Here is an 18329-nt window from a genome sequence, read left to right on the forward strand (position 1 = left end):
TGTGCGCCTGCTGTATAATTTTTACGTGCACTCTTTCACCTATTTCTTTGGAGTATCGATCAATGGTTTAATGCAATTTATAGCTCTTTGTTATTGGAGAGTTATATGAGTTGCGTCGTGTTCATTTATCGGCAGCTGTATCGATTGACAAAAACGATATTTTCCACGATGCTTAATGACAGTTGGAGTCGGTAAATAAATTGGATTAGAAACGGCGGGCGTCGTCGTTATTGACGATGCCGTGTAAATAGTACGACGCATAATACAGTTGGCTCTCGCGCTGTCAGCGATATAGCATACGAGGGGAGTGTCAGCAGGGTGAGTGTGACTGCCGATGTAAAATGAAAAATATGGATCTTATTATTAATGTTAATGTGAGAGTGTATGGCGATAGAGCGCGCGTACGAGGTCGGAGCGCAGCGCGACGCGATATTCCTTTCGAACGTCCCTGGAACTGAGACGCGAGCTCCTTTGCATATTATTGCAACGACTTATGCTGAGAGCTATCCGAATGTTACGAGTAGTCCGAGCCTACGAAGTATTTGAGAAGTTCGGTATTGGCCTGACAGGTCCGGTTCGAACAAATTTGAAGGAGCGTCAATACAGAATACGCGGACGATATTCAATCGAAGACAGTGAGACGTTCGCAGCAATGCTGACAGTCGATCACTGTGCGATGCATAGCACCGAAACATCGCTCAGCCTCCGACGATCAAAGATTTATTTTACGCTGTCTATTTTATAACTCGTATAACTAGATGGACAGCCTAGCAATATGAACGAGCGACTTGATCGGCTTGGACAATCAATAACTTTGCTAGACGTCGAAAAGTAAGCATATTAGCCAACTTGTCGTAACAATCTATAGCTATACGCCAAAATCTGGAAATCCAATTCGCTGCAATTATTTTCTTTAGCGATACTAAACCGTTCGACTGTATGACAATAAAACTAGCAAGCCACGAATCGTTCTTATCGATATCGCCAATTGCATGGCTAATGCATTTCTAATCGTGTCAAACAACGATTTCTATTCCACGGGCATCATCGTTTCCCTATAATTCGCGTCAGCATTCAATAAAAACTAATCGTTAGTACAGCGGCATACATTTTCTAAGAATTCATTTGAAAGTGAGCTTCTGCACAAGCCAACACCTTTCGATGATCATGCACATATCATAGAGGCACTTGACAATCATATTCCAGGCAATCTCGATTAAATTATGAAAAAAAATTTTTAGCAGCACTTGTTTTGAACGAAACTAGTTTCAAATTTTTAATAGCGATGCTGAATAAATTTTCAAATTATCATGACGAGAATCCACCTGTAAAATTGTTTACACAATGCAGTTTGAGTAAAAAATTATTTTTTTTTCCAATCAAGTACTAATGTAGTACAAAATCATTTCAGCTACTCTTTTCTTTTGAAAATCCACGTCGAATGAGGTATCTTCATTAAAATCGACCAATAAGGTAATATAGATATTTAAAATAAAAACCGTCGAAAAATAAATCATTTTATTTTTTAATATCTCTTTTTTTTCTTACTAAATAAGACAATAAAAATAGAACAATGACTCATGATATGTTTTAATTGCAGAAACAGGCGCATTTTTGCGATAAAAATTTCACATATTTGATGAAAAATGTCCCTACATACCATTCTATTTGTTTTGCATTATACTTTCAGAACCAAAAAACAAGAATTTCTTATGTATGACGTACAAAATTATTTATCTTTGCTGAATTTTTTCCAAAGTAATTTACAACGCTTAACCTTGAATTACAGATCTATCAAAGTTTATTTTGTAGAAGGGCTCTTTAGTTTTATTAGCAACAGACTTGGACATTTTTCAGCAAAGAATCGTAACGCTGTAATTATCGATATTGAGATGCGAAACTAATTTCAGCCTTCAGTTCAAATGTCGTACTTTCTTATCCGTCACTTCGTAACGCTTTCATTGTTTGTTTACATATAACATTGATTGGAAAAACATAATACGGCCTCGAGTCAACGCATGAGCCTAGTGGTGGGAGGAAAAGCGCTGAAAACTGAACGAGTTACTTTAGCTTTGTTGTGCTGGACAAATTCATTATAATTAATTTAATCAGAATGAGCATACTCGTGAGGTGAAATGACCAATACTCCATTTTCCACGAAGAATGTTGGCATTTTCGTTGACCTTTTTTATTCAGGATGGTTTGTTTATAAAGATAAATGGGTTATATCAGTAGTCAAATCTTTCCAGCATTTATATTATTAGTTATATCACCGATATCAAAATCAATACTACATTTACAATAAAAGAAGCTACGCCATTATTCATTTCGCTTCGATATCATCAACTTCATCACAAATATAGTCTTTTTTTCCCGAGAATATATTATTCTCGATTTCACTGCCATTGTCATTATCTGCATATGTTGTAATTAAAAGTCAATTGAATAATATCAAATTATTCGTTGTCCGTTATAAAAATAACCAGCCAGAATAACTAACAGTGAAAAATGAACATTACTGCCGAGTCATTGTCAACTTGACTCTGGATAGACTTCCGGCGAAGATGAGCACGCGCCAATTTTCCAGCCAAATCGACATTGTTCGCGGAATAAAGCTAATTCGGTGCTGAGAGCATGTTCTTAGCCACAAATGCAATGAAAAGTCAATGTCGCTACCGTTGACAAGTAACTTTCGACAAGGTACATTGAGTTGATTTTTCGATTTTCAACCGATTGATAATCAATTAATTAATCCAAATTTGAAAGCAAAATAGTCACGCGCATCACGCACAGTCACAGCGCTGCAAAATCTAATTGTTATTTTCTATCGAACGTTACGTGCCTGAACTTTCGGCGCTCCACGCAACATGTCGGGAAAATCTATCGGCCACAAGTCAAATAACAAGACGACGAGACATCTTATCGTCAAGTCAGTAAACTAAGGATCAGCCAGCTGGAAAAGCGCTAATCCAAGCGAAGCATTTATGGGTCAGAGAGTTGTCGGCTGTGCGTATCCGCACACGGCTGACGTTACACTACAGGCAGATACAGGCAGGCCGAGCGAGCCCGTGCGCGGGCGTCGGCACGACTATGCCGATGACTGACCACGATGGGCTCTCTCTTTTTCATTTGCCAGATCGTCCCTCCACGACGAGCCGGCTTGTCCTGTCCGGGCTTCAGCCTGCTGCTGCTCCTCCTCCTCCTCCTCGTCCTTGCTAATATTCGAACGTAAATTCCATACGCATTTATCCTCGGCATTTAGGCATTGTCAGGCGTAGTTCGTTTTCTCAGCGATTATCCATTTCTATGGCAATGACAAGGACTCTTGGAGTAATACCAACTCCACCAATGTGACTATTTATAAAAATATAAAAACGTACAGTTATTTTTGTATTTATTATTATATTTATGATTGAATCTTGACCATTTCGCAGCCTGACAGATGCGAGTGACAGAGTGAATGTGCTATGATGCACTTGTGCGCGTAAAATAAGTTGATGGAAACAGTAGAAATCGCGGCATTGGCGCGATTCTAAATTCAAATAGCAACAGACCACTTTTTGCCGGATGTAAGTTTTAGTCAGAAATAGCTGTCGACTCCGTCGACAGGCACGCCCAGCTCTTTATCAGTTTGAACAACTATCCAGTCGCGGCGTTGATCAGACTCGCTCGCTGGAGGCGAGAGTGGCACGCGGACGCGAGGGCGCGCTCACGCAGGCGGTGCTCCGCCAGATGTACTCGAGGTGTGTACTCGAGGTCGACCTTGACGACGCCCAACTCGTCGGCTTGCTCAGGCGTGGCTCGAGCGCGATCACGCGCATGCCATGGGTCTTCGCGGTGCCGGCGACTGCGCGACCGCGCGACCACGCGCCCGATGGGCCCGGAGCCGATCACGCCTAGGGACTTGTATAGTTGGCGCACCCAGCGGCCTGTCGTCCTCGACTGGTCCGCCCGCACCATGGAGGAGCGCAGTTGGTTCGTTCGTTGTGCTGTGCTCTGTACGAGTTGAATGCTGTCCGCTGGACGCGCGAGTCTCTATACTTATTTGGGTGCTTGAAACAACGAGCGAAGGGCAGCAGCTCGAGCCACGACAACGGCCAGCAATGAACTTGATTCGGCAATCAATACTGAACTGCACTGACTCGAGACCACAAGCGTTTGGAAGACCACATTGCTCTTTCATTGTAAATAGCGAACGTGGAGGTTCGAAAGATCTTTCAAAAAGTCAATTGTAATAAACGCAGAAAAGCATTGTAACTCTTATTTGCATCAAATAGTTTTACCCGATAGGCGTAATATTGAGGAAATGAGCGATTAATCATCTTAAGTGGGAGAAAAACATTGAAAAAATTCATCACGGAAAATCTATGTAAAGATCATTCACCCCTACGCGTCCACGCGAACACTAACATCTGTGACCTTAATATTAGATAAACAGCAGATCTGAATTTACTTGAGAACCAATACTTCTTTACGCGTGGCTGCTGGTATGTCTATATCATCGACGCCCGTACCAGCACGTCCAACGATTCACGGACTTGACAAAGTGTTTATAACGTCTGCCGTTACTTTGGTTTTAGGGCGGACGATCAGACCATCGTCTTTCTGGAAAATAAACAGGTTTTCAATCGTTCGAAACTTAGAAGATTACATTTTTCTTCGCGAACCTCCTTCCTATAAATGATATACCAATTTGACAAGGACAGTAATGTCATTTACCTATACAGACTCCAAACAAGTCTAAGGATTTTGGGATTTGTGTTTGAATTATTTTTTATTTCGTTGTTGTTGTCAATGGAACCAGAAGGACAACTACGACAAGCGCAACGATTACCCAAGTTTTATCAGAGTGATCACGATAAGTTCTTCTGAACATATTGAACTTTTTCTAGCAGCGTAACTGCCAATACCACGATAAGTGAAAAGCCAAATGTTCGTTTTTGTGCAGTAATTGCTTCAAGTTCCTCAATTAGGTCATGTTGTAATAATTTGTACTTTGTCGTCACCGATAGCCCAAATGGCTTGTCAAAAGTGCAGCGCATCGCTCGTCAACCGCATCACTGATCGGCACACTTCTCAAATACATAGGCATTTGTTTGAAAAATTGCTGCTTTTCATTAAAAAAATGAATTATAATCACCCGATGTAACTCAAAGAGTTGCTCTTCGTCAAAAGAAGAACCTTTTCAATATTCGACTAAAAATCTATAAGACTATGTGCGTTATGTTGCCTATACTTTATTAGTTACGAGTAGCACGTTAGTGTTTGATATTATTAGCTCAATATCGCATGGTCAATTTGCACTTGTCACTAAGTGCTGATATTTAAAAACCGCATAGGAACCGTTCTCGATGACAGATTATTACAATTTTATAGAAAACTTATAATTAGTAATATGGGAACATTTGACACAGATGAAAAGTCTATTGCTGCAAAATTCTTTCCGGATTATCAAAATACAACTTGACAATTGAATTTCTATAACGTATCCATGCATTTGATTAATTGGTATGAAAGAAACTATTAACCGTGGAGCTATTACAAAATAATATCATCATTCATTATTTATTAAACCGCATAAATCGTCTGATTCTATTTAGTACTTTATCCGCAATCACATTTACACGTTTTACAGAAGACACATCAGACGTGAGACGAGCACGAATAGAATAAAAACCAGATTGACTGTTTGCCACTAGCTCGTCAAAGTTTTGTGCCTGGTGTTGGCTTTACAAGCTGATAATGCGAAACAGTTCAGCATTGATTCGTCCAGCTCGATGTCCGGCATCCGATGGTCTCGGATGCGCATAGTTCAATGATTGAAGAGGACTTACGGCGGGCAGCCTAAGCACAAACTCATAGATACCATTGTTATCGAGAAAATGTAGATGATTCCGCAGAGCGAATGACTTGCCCGTAAATGTTTCGTACGATAGTAATACAATGGCTTCCGAAGCGCAAACTCGCGGAAATTGTAATGGAAGATGCAGTGGATGCTAATAAAGAGAGGGCATCGCCAGTGCTATCGTGAAAACAAATAACGGCCTAGCGATCTTCCGAGTGAAGTAATGCAAGTTTCCGCTGGCGAGAGCAAAGCTGCCAAGAGGAACGAGGGTGCGCGGCTGCCTGCTTTCGGCTTTGGGCTTTCGACGACGGTTGCAATCGCCGTCAATCGACTGTCGAAAGACTTGTAATCGGTTGCTGCTCGCTCGCACTGTCTCTCGTGTCGTCTTGTCCTGCAGCATGGCACCATCAGCGACCGCCTCGGGGCAACGCAACGCTAGGCCACTTCCACTCGTGCCTACCGCTCGACCCATTCTCAGCGATGGCTTCAGCTTCACGGATAGCCAACTTGTCGATACGAATGACTACAGCGCGCTGCCACGATCAATCTAAGACTTGCATCGTTCACAGCGAATCGGAGATCCGTTCGAGAGCTCGCTGCATCTTAATCTTGCAATTCGTGATTGCTCACTAGCTGTCGATGCAGTGCTCGTACAAGTTGTGCTTCCTCGAATTGACAGAAAACACCATTTCATCCCATCGATCCTCGACCGTCGAAAATCACCTTTGAACTTTGATTTTAAGCTTGGCGGGCAGAGTATGTTCGATTCTTCGTCCTTCGATCAAGTTTCTTTGGCTTACCAACAGATGGCGCCTCCTGCTTCAATTCAGCTGCTGTCAAATTTCAAGCTCTTATCAGGTATTCGCGAATTTGAAAATGATGATCTGTCACATTCGTAACTGTCGCGCACACGTACAGCAGCGGTTATCTTACGTTAATTAAAGCTGCAGCTGAACATCGCTTTATGTCTTGCAAGCCGCGTCAATGTTTTATTAGCTGTAGGCTCGTACTGCTCGTATTGCGTAGGTGGTTTCCGTCTCCACGTAACAGTGCACAAGCTCGCTAATGGCGTTGAGTGTACGCCACTCGACTCGGCGAAGAGCAGCTGGAAACGCGAAACGGATGAGGCAAGCTATCTCGAGCCGATTGTAACGCGAAATCGAGGCGTCGGCGAGCCTCGCAGATAGCTACAGTTGCATGCTCGAGTACGTAGTCAGCCTATATTAAAATTGCACAAAATTTAAGATTATGCAGATCCGTTGAATGGCCAAGTCAGGGGCCTTATTGCGATGATGGTCGTGCGTGCTTGGACGTTGCGTAGTACATTCTGCGTAGATCGTGCCCATCGCAAAAGTAATTAACGTATATTGGTTACTCTATTCGCAATATTGACATTCTCCTTATGACGGACCGATTTAGTGTGCATGATCAATAAGGCCACAATAAGGCTTCATTCTTCCGATTTAAGTCCGATCGAATACATGTGGCACATATTAAAAGTGAAAATGTATGCAGACAACTGTTCGAATAAAAACATCTTATGGGAAAGATTACAAAGCTAATGAAAAACGATTGATCGACAAATAATTAAAAAACTAATCGCATGAATGCCTCATCGATCTGTTGCTGTGATAAAATCGAAAAGAATGTCAACAAAATATTCAATCAGTTTTGTTATAACATGTTTTTCACACAAAGTAATTTTCATTTCGATTTTGCATTGATTAATGTTCACAATAAATTATTATTTATTTGACTGAAGATCATATCGTGCAATTATTTAGTTCTGACAGTACACAAGCTTTTTTGTATAGAATAGTGTATTTTATAATATTTATTAACTTAAAATTACGAGAAACTTTTCAGTATATGCATTTGAATATTGTCAAACATTAAACATTTATTTTTTTTATAAAAATGTACAAACCGAATGTATGTATAAATATATGTATGAAGCTTAAATCCAGTGGTAATATATTTTTCTTTTATAATACATCCTTATGCAGAAAAAAAATTTGTGGTAAAAATTAGTTTATTTGTGCACTTTAAGATGTAAATTTTCTAAATAAATATCATTTTAAAGTAATAATTTTTTCACTAGTAACTTAAGTTTTTCCGCTTATAAAAAGATTCAATAATAGAAATTACATGGTAAAAAGCGAAAAACAATTTTTTTTTTCAAAATTCAATTTTAATAGTAAATACTTATTTTACGTGCAAAATAAAACATTTTTTTTCTCTGGGATTTTTCGCTACACTGCGTAGATTAGGAGATAATGCAACTTGAAAAAAATAATCAATATAATTCAGTTGTGCTTATTTAAAAGAAGACGTCAATGCGCACCTTTTCCATAATTTAGGTGTTTTTTGAGGATCGAAGAAAACAAAAAACAAAGTTCAGTTTTTTACTGCAAAAATGGAAAACTTTTTTATAACTTAAAAGGATATGAATCATTCTAAACAGAAACATAAAACTTCTAATTTTGCGTAATTTTAATATAGTTTAGCCACATACTTATGATCGCAACTGTACGTGTGCACGACAAATTGAAGTATTCAAGTTCGGAAGCATAGCAATCAGTGCAAATGGAGCTCCACACCTAGCTCTGACCGAACGATAAGCTCTGACGAACATTGAGCCTTCGATCAACTAGCCGCCGCATTGAGCGCGCCATGGAAAAGCTGCTTTCGCGATTTCGAGCAAAATTATCGCCAAATTGGCAGTCGTCCAAGCGCATCGAACGACAGTTGCACCGATTAACCTTAGTGTATATCGCTTAAAGTGCGAAAAGCGCTTCTGTCCCATCTCGAACTCAACTGCAACAGATACTTTCTCTATGCCTGACTTTTAATTATTCGAATATTGAAATAACTAGGCTTCGCCAAACACTTCGAACTTTGTCGAGCTTTATTAATAATTTTACCTAGATATCATTTGAATTCTAGATTTAACTCAGTTCTTTAATATTTCAAAATTTGCTTATACACATTATAATTATAAAATATTTACACACAATTCATTGCTTTAACCACCCAAATGACGAACTAAGAGCATTCACCAGTCAATTACTTTGAAACGAGCTGTTGTAGTCAATGAAATGTATATGTGCGACTTGCGCATGGAATTCATAGATAACACCTGGCCAAATCCTGGCCCATTTACGCATTTTATATATTTCTTGTGCACATTATACGCGTAAACATTCTTTCTATTAGCAAACATAATAGGAATACAACTGAAGTCCATAACTTCGATCAATGCTTTCAACTTTTGGTCTTTCTTTTAATAATAAAAATGCATTCTCGGAATGATGAAAATAAGGCACCATAAAACAGATCCACCATATAGACTTAAGGTTTTAAATGTAGCTTATAATTAAACATTTCTCATCGTGTCTTTTCTAGATAATAGACCTAACTTTTTTCTTCTTTTATGTATGTCTGCAACTTTGAAAGGGTATGCTAGCGAAACTGACCCATTTCATTATTATTCACGGGATTAATGTTTAATTTTGCAATTAATTACAACAAATTTTTAAAGCAATTTTTTTTAAAGATTAATCTTGTTTATGAAGAATCATAAAAATGTATAACATTTTCAATGAAACTAAAGCTTTCAGAAGATAAGCATATTCAGTTTATCCCTTTTGTTCTTAAATTTCGACATAAGTAATATCAAGAATGAATATAATTAAAGTAGTTATTTGTACTTCATTCAATTTTACTTGAAAAACAATAGCCACTTACCGTTATTAGTCATTTATTAATTATTGACAACTTTTACAAACAATATTAAACTTTGACAATGTTTTTTTTCAATAAATGCCTTTCAAATAATAAATTAAATCAACTTTTTTCTACAAGCATGCCTAGATACTTTAAATATGTTTTACATTTAACATATTCAACCTTAATGTCTAGTAATGATAGATATGCAAAAAATTATGTGTATTTTACCAAACTATTTAATATGTGCTATTATAAGTAAAATAAAAAATTATTACATTAATTAAGTATGTACATATGGTTTTGAATGTAATTTATAATTACAGTGCAGAAATATTTTTTAAAGCTTTGCTTAGTTGATCACAGTGTATTAAATAACATGTAATTTAATGTAAAAGGAAAATAAATAAAAAAATATTTCTTTTAATAAACAAAACTTAAACTATCAACTGCTTGCTCTCAACTAATTTTTACTCAGTCACCTGAGCATGAATATCACTCAAATAATTTTTCTAGAAAACGTTAAAATCACAACTTTTTACATATTTTTCTATGAAGTACCTACCACTTGTAGTTGGTATTGAGAAAGCTAGATCACTCACATCCATTCTATAGTTATTGAAGAAACAGTTTCTAAAACATCAATTTGCTAATAAATGAAATTTGAAACTTTTTGAGATCATGACAGCTTTAAATTTGAAATAATTGCTTACCGAAGACAGTCTACCATTTTTGTTGCAATGCCTTGTTTACGATGATTTTTTGAAACCCAAATTAAATTTATTCCACATTTCACTGAAAATGTTTCAGAAAACACACGAAATGGTGCAGATGAATTTGATTCAAATCTAAATGCATAGTCTAATGGCTCAGCAACTAGAATTCCTATTATTAATTTTTCTCTTACATACATAAAGAACTGAAAGTACAATCAAATAGTTATCATAGAAATTTCATTTGAAACAATTCTTTTCATATAAAAATGAAGAATTTAAATTACATTTTTCTTCTGATTGTCCATGAGATCATAATCACATAGACTGGCTTCTGTCTTTATAAATCTCAATAAATCAAATACTTTGTCTTTATAAGTTTTAGGATCATAAGGTTTAATAATGATAATGCTATCAGTTCCAGTACTGATTTCCACTGAATGTTCCTTTATCCATTCCTAAAATTTATAAATTAATGAATTCAATAGTTGATGTTTTATTTTTTATGAAGTATACCTCCAATTGTACATCACAAAAATTATTATGATTATTAGAATGAGCCATTTCTTCATTTTTATTTCCAAGTTCATCGACAAATTTGCATTTTTGACATTGGATCTTCCTCACATTACTATGTTTGACATCCTTCTCATATTGTTGTGAGGTGCTACTGTATCTCAATTTTCCACTGTCATGCAAGTTTTTTTCTTCTAAATTATTTTTTCTATAAAAGAAATAGTATATTTATTTGCTTAAATGTTTATTGTTATTAGAACTTGAATTAGAACTTGAATAGACACAAAATTTAAAAAAACTGATTAATACTGACTTAGAACTATCATCAGTTATCCAACTATCTATAAAAAACAAATTATTTCCAACAGCCAGTTGATTTGTCAGGTCTTTGTGATTATAAATTACAACATCAGTCATCATTTCGTTATTGCTAAAGTTATTATTTTTAATATCCATAGCTAAATTCTGGTAAAGTATAAACTCTTGATCAATACCTTCATCAACTTTATTTTCAGCCCGAGTTTCTCGATCATTAGATAATTTAAAATGCCTTGAATTTATTAAATTTTCCATTGTAGGCAATAACTTTTGAGGATTTTCTTGATGTTTATATTTGTCAAAATATGCTTTGTTCACAATTGTTGAACTATGTGAAAAGTTGTTTCGAGCTTCTAAATTGGAATATGCATGCTGTCCAATATTAAGTTGCTTATGAAATTGCATTTTTGAATTCAGACTACCAAATACATTGGAATACTTCACTATTTTCTCTTGCTTCATATTCTTGTCATGTTTTAACTTACCAACTGTGATTTGCAATACGGCTGGTCTTTTATGCTTAAAAAATTTTTTGTTGGGATTATAATCTTCAACACTATGACAATTTTCAAGTTCTCCAACGTTCTCCTTCAGTAAAGTTTCACATTGTTTTGCTGTGACAGTATTCTCATCCATTTCTAATGATTCATTCTTTATATAATTAACTTTGCATTTGAGCTTTTTAATACCATGACCTACGCCACTGTTGATTCCTCCAACTTTACGCTTTCTAGTAATTCTCTTATTAGGAAAATCATATAACAGACTTGATTTGCTTTCATCAATTTTTTTGTTTATCGTCCCTAATATATTTGGTGCTAAAGGAATAAATCTGTTCTCATTATTTCCATAAAACGATATTGCATTTACAGGAAATATTTGAGCTTTTGTTTTACTTTTTTGTTCCATGTTGTAAAGAAATGAGTTATTTTATCCAAATCGCTTTGATAAATTTTGACTCGATTCTGCAGAGTAATTAGAGGGATCTTTCATATATATTCAAATGTAGAAAACGCGTGTTTATTTTCACTTGATATAACAAGAATGGTTATTGTTATTTCAGGCCTTGCGCTAAATACTGGAGATTATGAAAATGTTTGTAATTCTCCTTTTTCTGGTGTTTCCAATACACTTCTTTTGATACCAGATACAATTGTCGAAAATTCAAACACGGATTCCATCATGACTCATTATATTGTAGAGAAGCTCGCCCGCATCATAATTAAATTCAACAAGTGCCACTATGAGTGAACGGTACATATATGGAGAGCGTGTAAGACTAACAAGTCATATAGTATACTTCAACAAAAGAAAACAAACCGCCATTTTGAATTTTGATTTCCACGTGGTAAAACAAAAGAAACGAACGCTGTACTGAGAAAAACAATGCCCTATGATTTTGTTTTCATCATCGGTATTTGAACGGATATGTAAAAATACTTCATTCGACAAGGAAATGTGACTTTCCTTACCAAAAGGAAGTTACGTTATTCTGCAAAATGATGGTTTCTAGTATGATTGTAAGTTTAGGTCGGATCATCAAGAAGATTATTGTTTGTGAATTTGCCACAATTCGAGGGTGAGGGGTCGGAAAGTGCTGATGGTACTATTGTAACGATAAATGCTACAGGCTCCGAAGATATCTATCTTTTAGAATAAAATTGTGGAGGGATTTACTGCGTCCTGTACGTACAGGACAATGATAAACGATTAATCAAAACAATTAATAGAAATATTTATAAAAACCAAGATTGTAATTTTTATTAATCATTGTGGCAGATGATATTCGTCATCATTATATTATTATCTATATTAGCCGAACTGATTCCACGATGAGATCTGATCTACGATACAAGGACTTACTCGCACATGGATATACGGACGATAATATGATACTCAAAGACAACATACGCGATCTATATAATGAAAGTATATGCTTAACAAACTGAAATACCAAATATTACACATGGGGAAACATGTACAGTATACACGTGTATCATGATAATGATTTGTGCGTATACATTAGCAAAAAGTTGAAAATATAAAACTTTTTGAATAAAAAAGAAAATTGAATAATACAATAAACGTGATGTTGTCATTGAGCGTGTACATTTTTCATTTAAATTTCGTTCAAGTTTCAACTCATTAAAGTTATTGGTAAGTTTCCTCCAAAGAAAATTAATGTTAAACAAATACTGTACAGAATTTGTACAAAATTTAACAAGCCCCCGAGTCCCGTGCGTGAAATAAATAGAATAATTATAAAAGACTTAACTTTATAAATTATAATCTATAATCACATGACTAAATACTAAAGAACCTCAGTGACTCAATAAATAACGTTCATGGCAACTCTTCTGTACTGTTCATTCGATTAATGACAACGGCCCTACATAGACGTGACAATCGGTATATAGTAGGTACATGTTTTTGTGTATGTAATGCTTTAGGAATAAGTACGTACGCGAATATGCGTATGTATTTGTATATATTTCAATGAAATTTCGTAGGAACTAGGTACAATAATTTATATTAGCTGCTGCACAATCACACGGCCGTATTGAACATGAATGTTATTTATTGAACTGTTATATCTGCATTAAATATGGATATGATAAGATTCGAATGACGTGGGGTGGTATAATTCAATATGAGCGAGAGGTAGTGGATTGGGTTCGGGTTTAATGAAAAAGCAGCTGATTCGGTGAAAAAAGTGGACGCTGTCGAGTGAAAGAAACGTCTGTTCAGCAAAGTGTATTCGAGGAAAGGAATCGTAAGTAGGCCTAGCTAATTTATTTGGCGCGCGCTTTAGCGAAATCAGCATAAGGTGGGTGGATGTGCGCCAAGCCAACCGGAGGGTTAATTGCTCGATCTGCCGATTCACCAAATGAAGCGGTAGGCTCGGCTGAACTTGCAAGGCGTACGGACGTCGCCGATCAATTGCACATTGGAACAACTAGGCATTTTGTTCTTAGCACTCAGATCTTCGCACGCTATTGTAGCAGCAAATACCTACGTGATACTGAGCGTTGACACCAGCCGAGGTGGCAGATCTTATAAATGTACGTTGTGTAGCAAATGACATACAACTTTACTCTGCTCTGCGTGCTCGGAATTGCAATCACTCGAAAATACAAGTACTGGAAGTGCGCGCGCAAGGTGAAGAACAATCGGCGGCTCGATCGTGATGCGATCGTCTGTCGAGATGATCATTGACCTGGCTGTTAAATTGCAAATGATGCCTACTGTCAAAGGTGAATAGCGGCGTTTGCTCGCTTTTAACTGTCCATTGTACGTTCGCCTCCGGGAAGAATTGACTAACAAGCCTCGGCGCGCAGGCCTAGTCTAGAATGGCTGAACGGACGGACGTGCGACGTGCGAGGCCCGCGCATCGCAAAGTACAGGCAGCTTATTGCACGCCTGTACTTTGATGCGCCAGTTAGTTTGCGAGCAAAAGCAGCCGAACGTGGCCCCGTTAACTCGGCCGCGCGCGGAATAATAAAAGCCTACAGCCATTGCATCAGCGAGTGACAGTCGGTATAAATGAAACGTGCACGCGATCGGGCGCCTGTGCGAGAATCGCCGAGTGGGCCAGTCAACCGCGGTGAACCCGTCAGCCGCCTGGTCAACTCGCGACAGCGTCCACCGAGTGACGCTCGCGCTCGATTGCTTGTTGTCATTTGTGATTGCAATTCGCAATCGTGGCCAGCGTGGCCGTGCCACTGGTCACTGGTGCCATCCGACGTTCCGCTCGCCCAGTGCTGCGCCCCTTTCGATTCTCCGGCCGCTTCGATATACGTAGTTGCCGTGGCCAACGCTTTCGCACTGATACTCATTACAAGGCTATAAGCATCGATTCAGCCTGCGCTTTACAGTCACCCAATGCTTGCTCTCGCTGCCGACAAATACTGGCCACTCAAAAGAACAATCAACAGAAGCGCAGCTTTTGTCACGAGCCTTTAATTCCGACTCTATTATATTTGCACGCGATCTTGATTCCCGCTCGACGACTTGACATTCAAGTGTAATTAGCATTAGCATTTCTCTGTCCAGTTCTGTGTCGTTTTACTTTACAGTCGGCCTACCAAGCAGGTAACGCCAATAAACAGTACATTCTTGTTAAGGCCTTGAACAGTCGTTTTGCGATCAATTTTCCACCACGGCAGTCAAGTAACAATTTACTGGCAAAATTCTATGTGCTGGTCTCGTTGTCAAATTGCCTCTCACATTTGGCTACAATTTGGCTGTTTCTTTCCTATAGATAAGAGACCTTCATTCATCCCCTTTGGTCGTCAACATCCACTGCTCACTGTTGGCCCAGTGAAGCATGTTTTCCGAACGCCATGAGAATGAACGAGTACAAGCGATTGCAGCGTTGTTTTTGTCACGCACTGACGCTCAATCGATATACGTTCATCGATTAATGGCACGAGAGCCACGCAGTAAGCTCTACAAATGAAAATTCAGATCGCTACGTGGTAGCTCGGATGAAGAGTGGAATGAAGAATGGAGCGAAGCCAGGCTTCCCTAGCGAGAGCTGCGAGCGGCTGGCAGAAAGCGGCCCGTGTAAGAATTGCCATGACTGCAAAAACGGCCCAATATTGTTGGAGCACTGGCAACCGAACTTAGTTTTGTCAAGCACTGGACCGGCTTTGAGCCAACATTGAATTGATAAGAATGGTCCGAGCACCGGCAGCCAATACTGTACCAATAATCTATTTTTGAACGATTTTAATATTTTTTGTTTTCCGGCGCTGGCCCAATACTAATCGTTAATCATGATGCGCATGTTTATAAAGAATATTAATAATAACATTTTAACCTAAAATATATGATAAGTATCGTGTTTTCCGAGTAGCTTTCATTATACCACGCAATGCTGAACAGTTATTCATATCTCAAAAAATCAAGATCCTTGAAAAGGAAAATTCTCTGTTCATCGTCGAGCACCAGCTATAGCGACAATGGCAATATTTTTATAAAAAAACTTGATGCGCTTGACTTATCCCAAAAACGTAATGATCGATACTCGAGGTAAATTTTATAAGATAATTGACATTTTTTTATCTATGTGTTTACTTTAATTAGGTTGAGTGCACATACTATTGTTCGTTAAGTTTGACCTCTTAGTATTAACATAAATGTTGTATAAATATTGTTGTTACCTAATTTGTTACTCGTCATACTTATCTTGTAAAAGTTAGCAATTAAATTTTAAATAAATAGTTACATGAGTATGTAGTATGTAAAATAATTCAATAATAAATAAAGAAAACGTTGACGCTAAAAAATGCGTTCTTATTTATTAGCTTGATAGTGTGCTTGTCCGACAATGACAACAAATATTGCGTTACCAGTACTGAACCATGGTCAATGCGTCGGCAATGGCTCACTACTGAAAATATAACCTTGGCCCATTCTTATCATTTCGTTACCCGGATGACGTTGGACCAGCACTGGCGGCCTGTACCGGCAGTCTTGGTTAACGTTGCTGTGCCAATGTTGGGCCGTTTTGACTTTCTTACACGGGGGACGTCTTTCGAAGCGCGATTCAACTGAAATGCCGAGGCTCATCCACGAGACAGCGTCGATCTTGCGATTATCGAGGAGGTCAGCTCTCGCAAAGTCCACCGCTGAAAGCCGTCAACTTACTGGAACACGCTCACTTGGAAGCGACGACAATTTACACGAATGACGCACTCACATTCACTTTTCTTCCATCGGCAAGTTTCATCTGTCAGTGCAGCCTGCATTTTATTGGCGATGAGCGTTACGCTCAGCATTTCAAACGAAATCAAAGACGAGAAAGTATAGGTAAAATAGGCTTATCGCTGTCGTTTCTTCGATTGCCTCAGAAATGAAGCACCCTGTTGCTCGATTACCCACTGGTCGGCCGACAGCACCACTTTCGACTTTATATCAATTTTTAATATGAAATTCATGCAAAATTTATATAAAATTTATATGAATTATATATTCGAATAGTCCAAAAATTAGCATGCCCATTTCAGATGAATTTTGTATGAATTTAGCACAAATTTTATATAAATTATACATGAATTTCATAAGGTTTCCGCGCATTTTTTTTAATTGTTGATAAATATTCTATTACTTTTATTTATTATTATTTTAAGAGCTAAAATTTGATGATCTTTTCTCGTAAAAAATATTACTTTATGTATAAATTTGTGTTTAATGGAAGCAATTTATCATCGTTATTAATAATACAGCATTATCTGGCGAAACTCACTTCGTCTCATACTAAACGCCCTGAAACAAGAGCTCAGAGAAGCCTTAAAATCACTCCGCGACTCTGAGTTCTTAAATTATATATCGAAAGCGGAACAAAATTCTAAACGATGCTGGAAGGTTATCAAATTCCTTCGGAACCGCAAACTATACTCCCCTAACCCTTTCTCGTCTAATGGCTCTTCCTTTTCGGCAGATATAGGCAAAGCCAAAATCTTTGCTGAATCTTTCGAAAACCAATGGTACCCCTTCCTCACCTGAGAGACACATAGGTAAGTTCTATTTCGACGATGACGTAATGGATTCTATCAGTGCCTTCCTCTCCACTGTCACAGACCCCCCCCCCCCCCCCACAACACTCAAAGAAATAACAGACTCCATTAAAGCCCTCAAAAATAACAAAACCCCCGGTATTAACGATATCCCCAACCGAGTACTAAAATTACTCCTCCTCATTCACATAGTAGCTATCTGCAACATCGTCAACGCGATAATGCGGCTACCTAACTTCCCACCGATCTGGAAGGAGACCATCATTATATATAATATATGTCCCCCGAAAGCCGACAGATCCTTAAATCTCGCATCCATCTATCGTCCAATCAGTCTCCTCTGCACCATGAGCAAAGTGGCTGAAAATATCCTCCTCACCCATCTTATCTACTTTATAGCCGAGAAAAACATCCTCTCAGAATTTCAACATGGTTGCCGCCATTACCATAGAATCTGCTACAACAGTAAATAGTGGCATGAAGTATTGTGTAGCAGAATTCGTCGCCCAAAACAGTAACAAAAGACAGCGTACCTCCATGATGTTCCTTGATGCCAAACAAGCCTTCGATAAAATCTGGCACGACGGGCTGGTCTTCAAACTCATGGAACTAAGTTGCTTCCAATATCTTATCAGCACCATCCATTCCTATCTCTCTGACAGAACGTTTAAAGTTAGATATTGAACAACC

The 18329-nt window shown here is 37.9% G+C and overlaps 1 protein-coding gene across 2 annotated transcripts; it reads right to left on the reverse strand.

Moving 5' to 3' along the window:
- Positions 1 to 9830: 9830 nt before the first annotated feature.
- Positions 9831 to 12365, reverse strand: LOC131663326 (N-acetyltransferase ESCO2-like). Of its 2 annotated transcripts, XM_058933684.1 has the most exons (6): positions 12015 to 12365; positions 11114 to 11936; positions 10801 to 11008; positions 10572 to 10742; positions 10285 to 10490; positions 9831 to 10204 (listed from the first exon to the last, which is right to left on the reverse strand). In XM_058933684.1, the coding sequence occupies exons 1-6, from the start codon at positions 12025 to 12027 to the stop codon at positions 10084 to 10086; spliced, it is 1542 nt and encodes a 513-aa protein (XP_058789667.1). In that variant the 5' UTR covers positions 12028 to 12365; the 3' UTR covers positions 9831 to 10083. The 2 variants fall into 2 exon arrangements, with proteins under 2 accessions (XP_058789667.1, XP_058789666.1); XM_058933683.1 differs by having other exon boundaries at positions 11114 to 12365.
- Between the last annotated feature and the right edge of the window lie 5964 nt (positions 12366 to 18329).

This window comes from Phymastichus coffea, unplaced genomic scaffold, assembly GCF_024137745.1.
Source record: "Phymastichus coffea isolate CEN01 unplaced genomic scaffold, Cenicafe_Pcof_1.1 PCOF00033, whole genome shotgun sequence".
In the NCBI taxonomy this organism is placed as follows: domain Eukaryota; kingdom Metazoa; phylum Arthropoda; class Insecta; order Hymenoptera; family Eulophidae; genus Phymastichus; species Phymastichus coffea.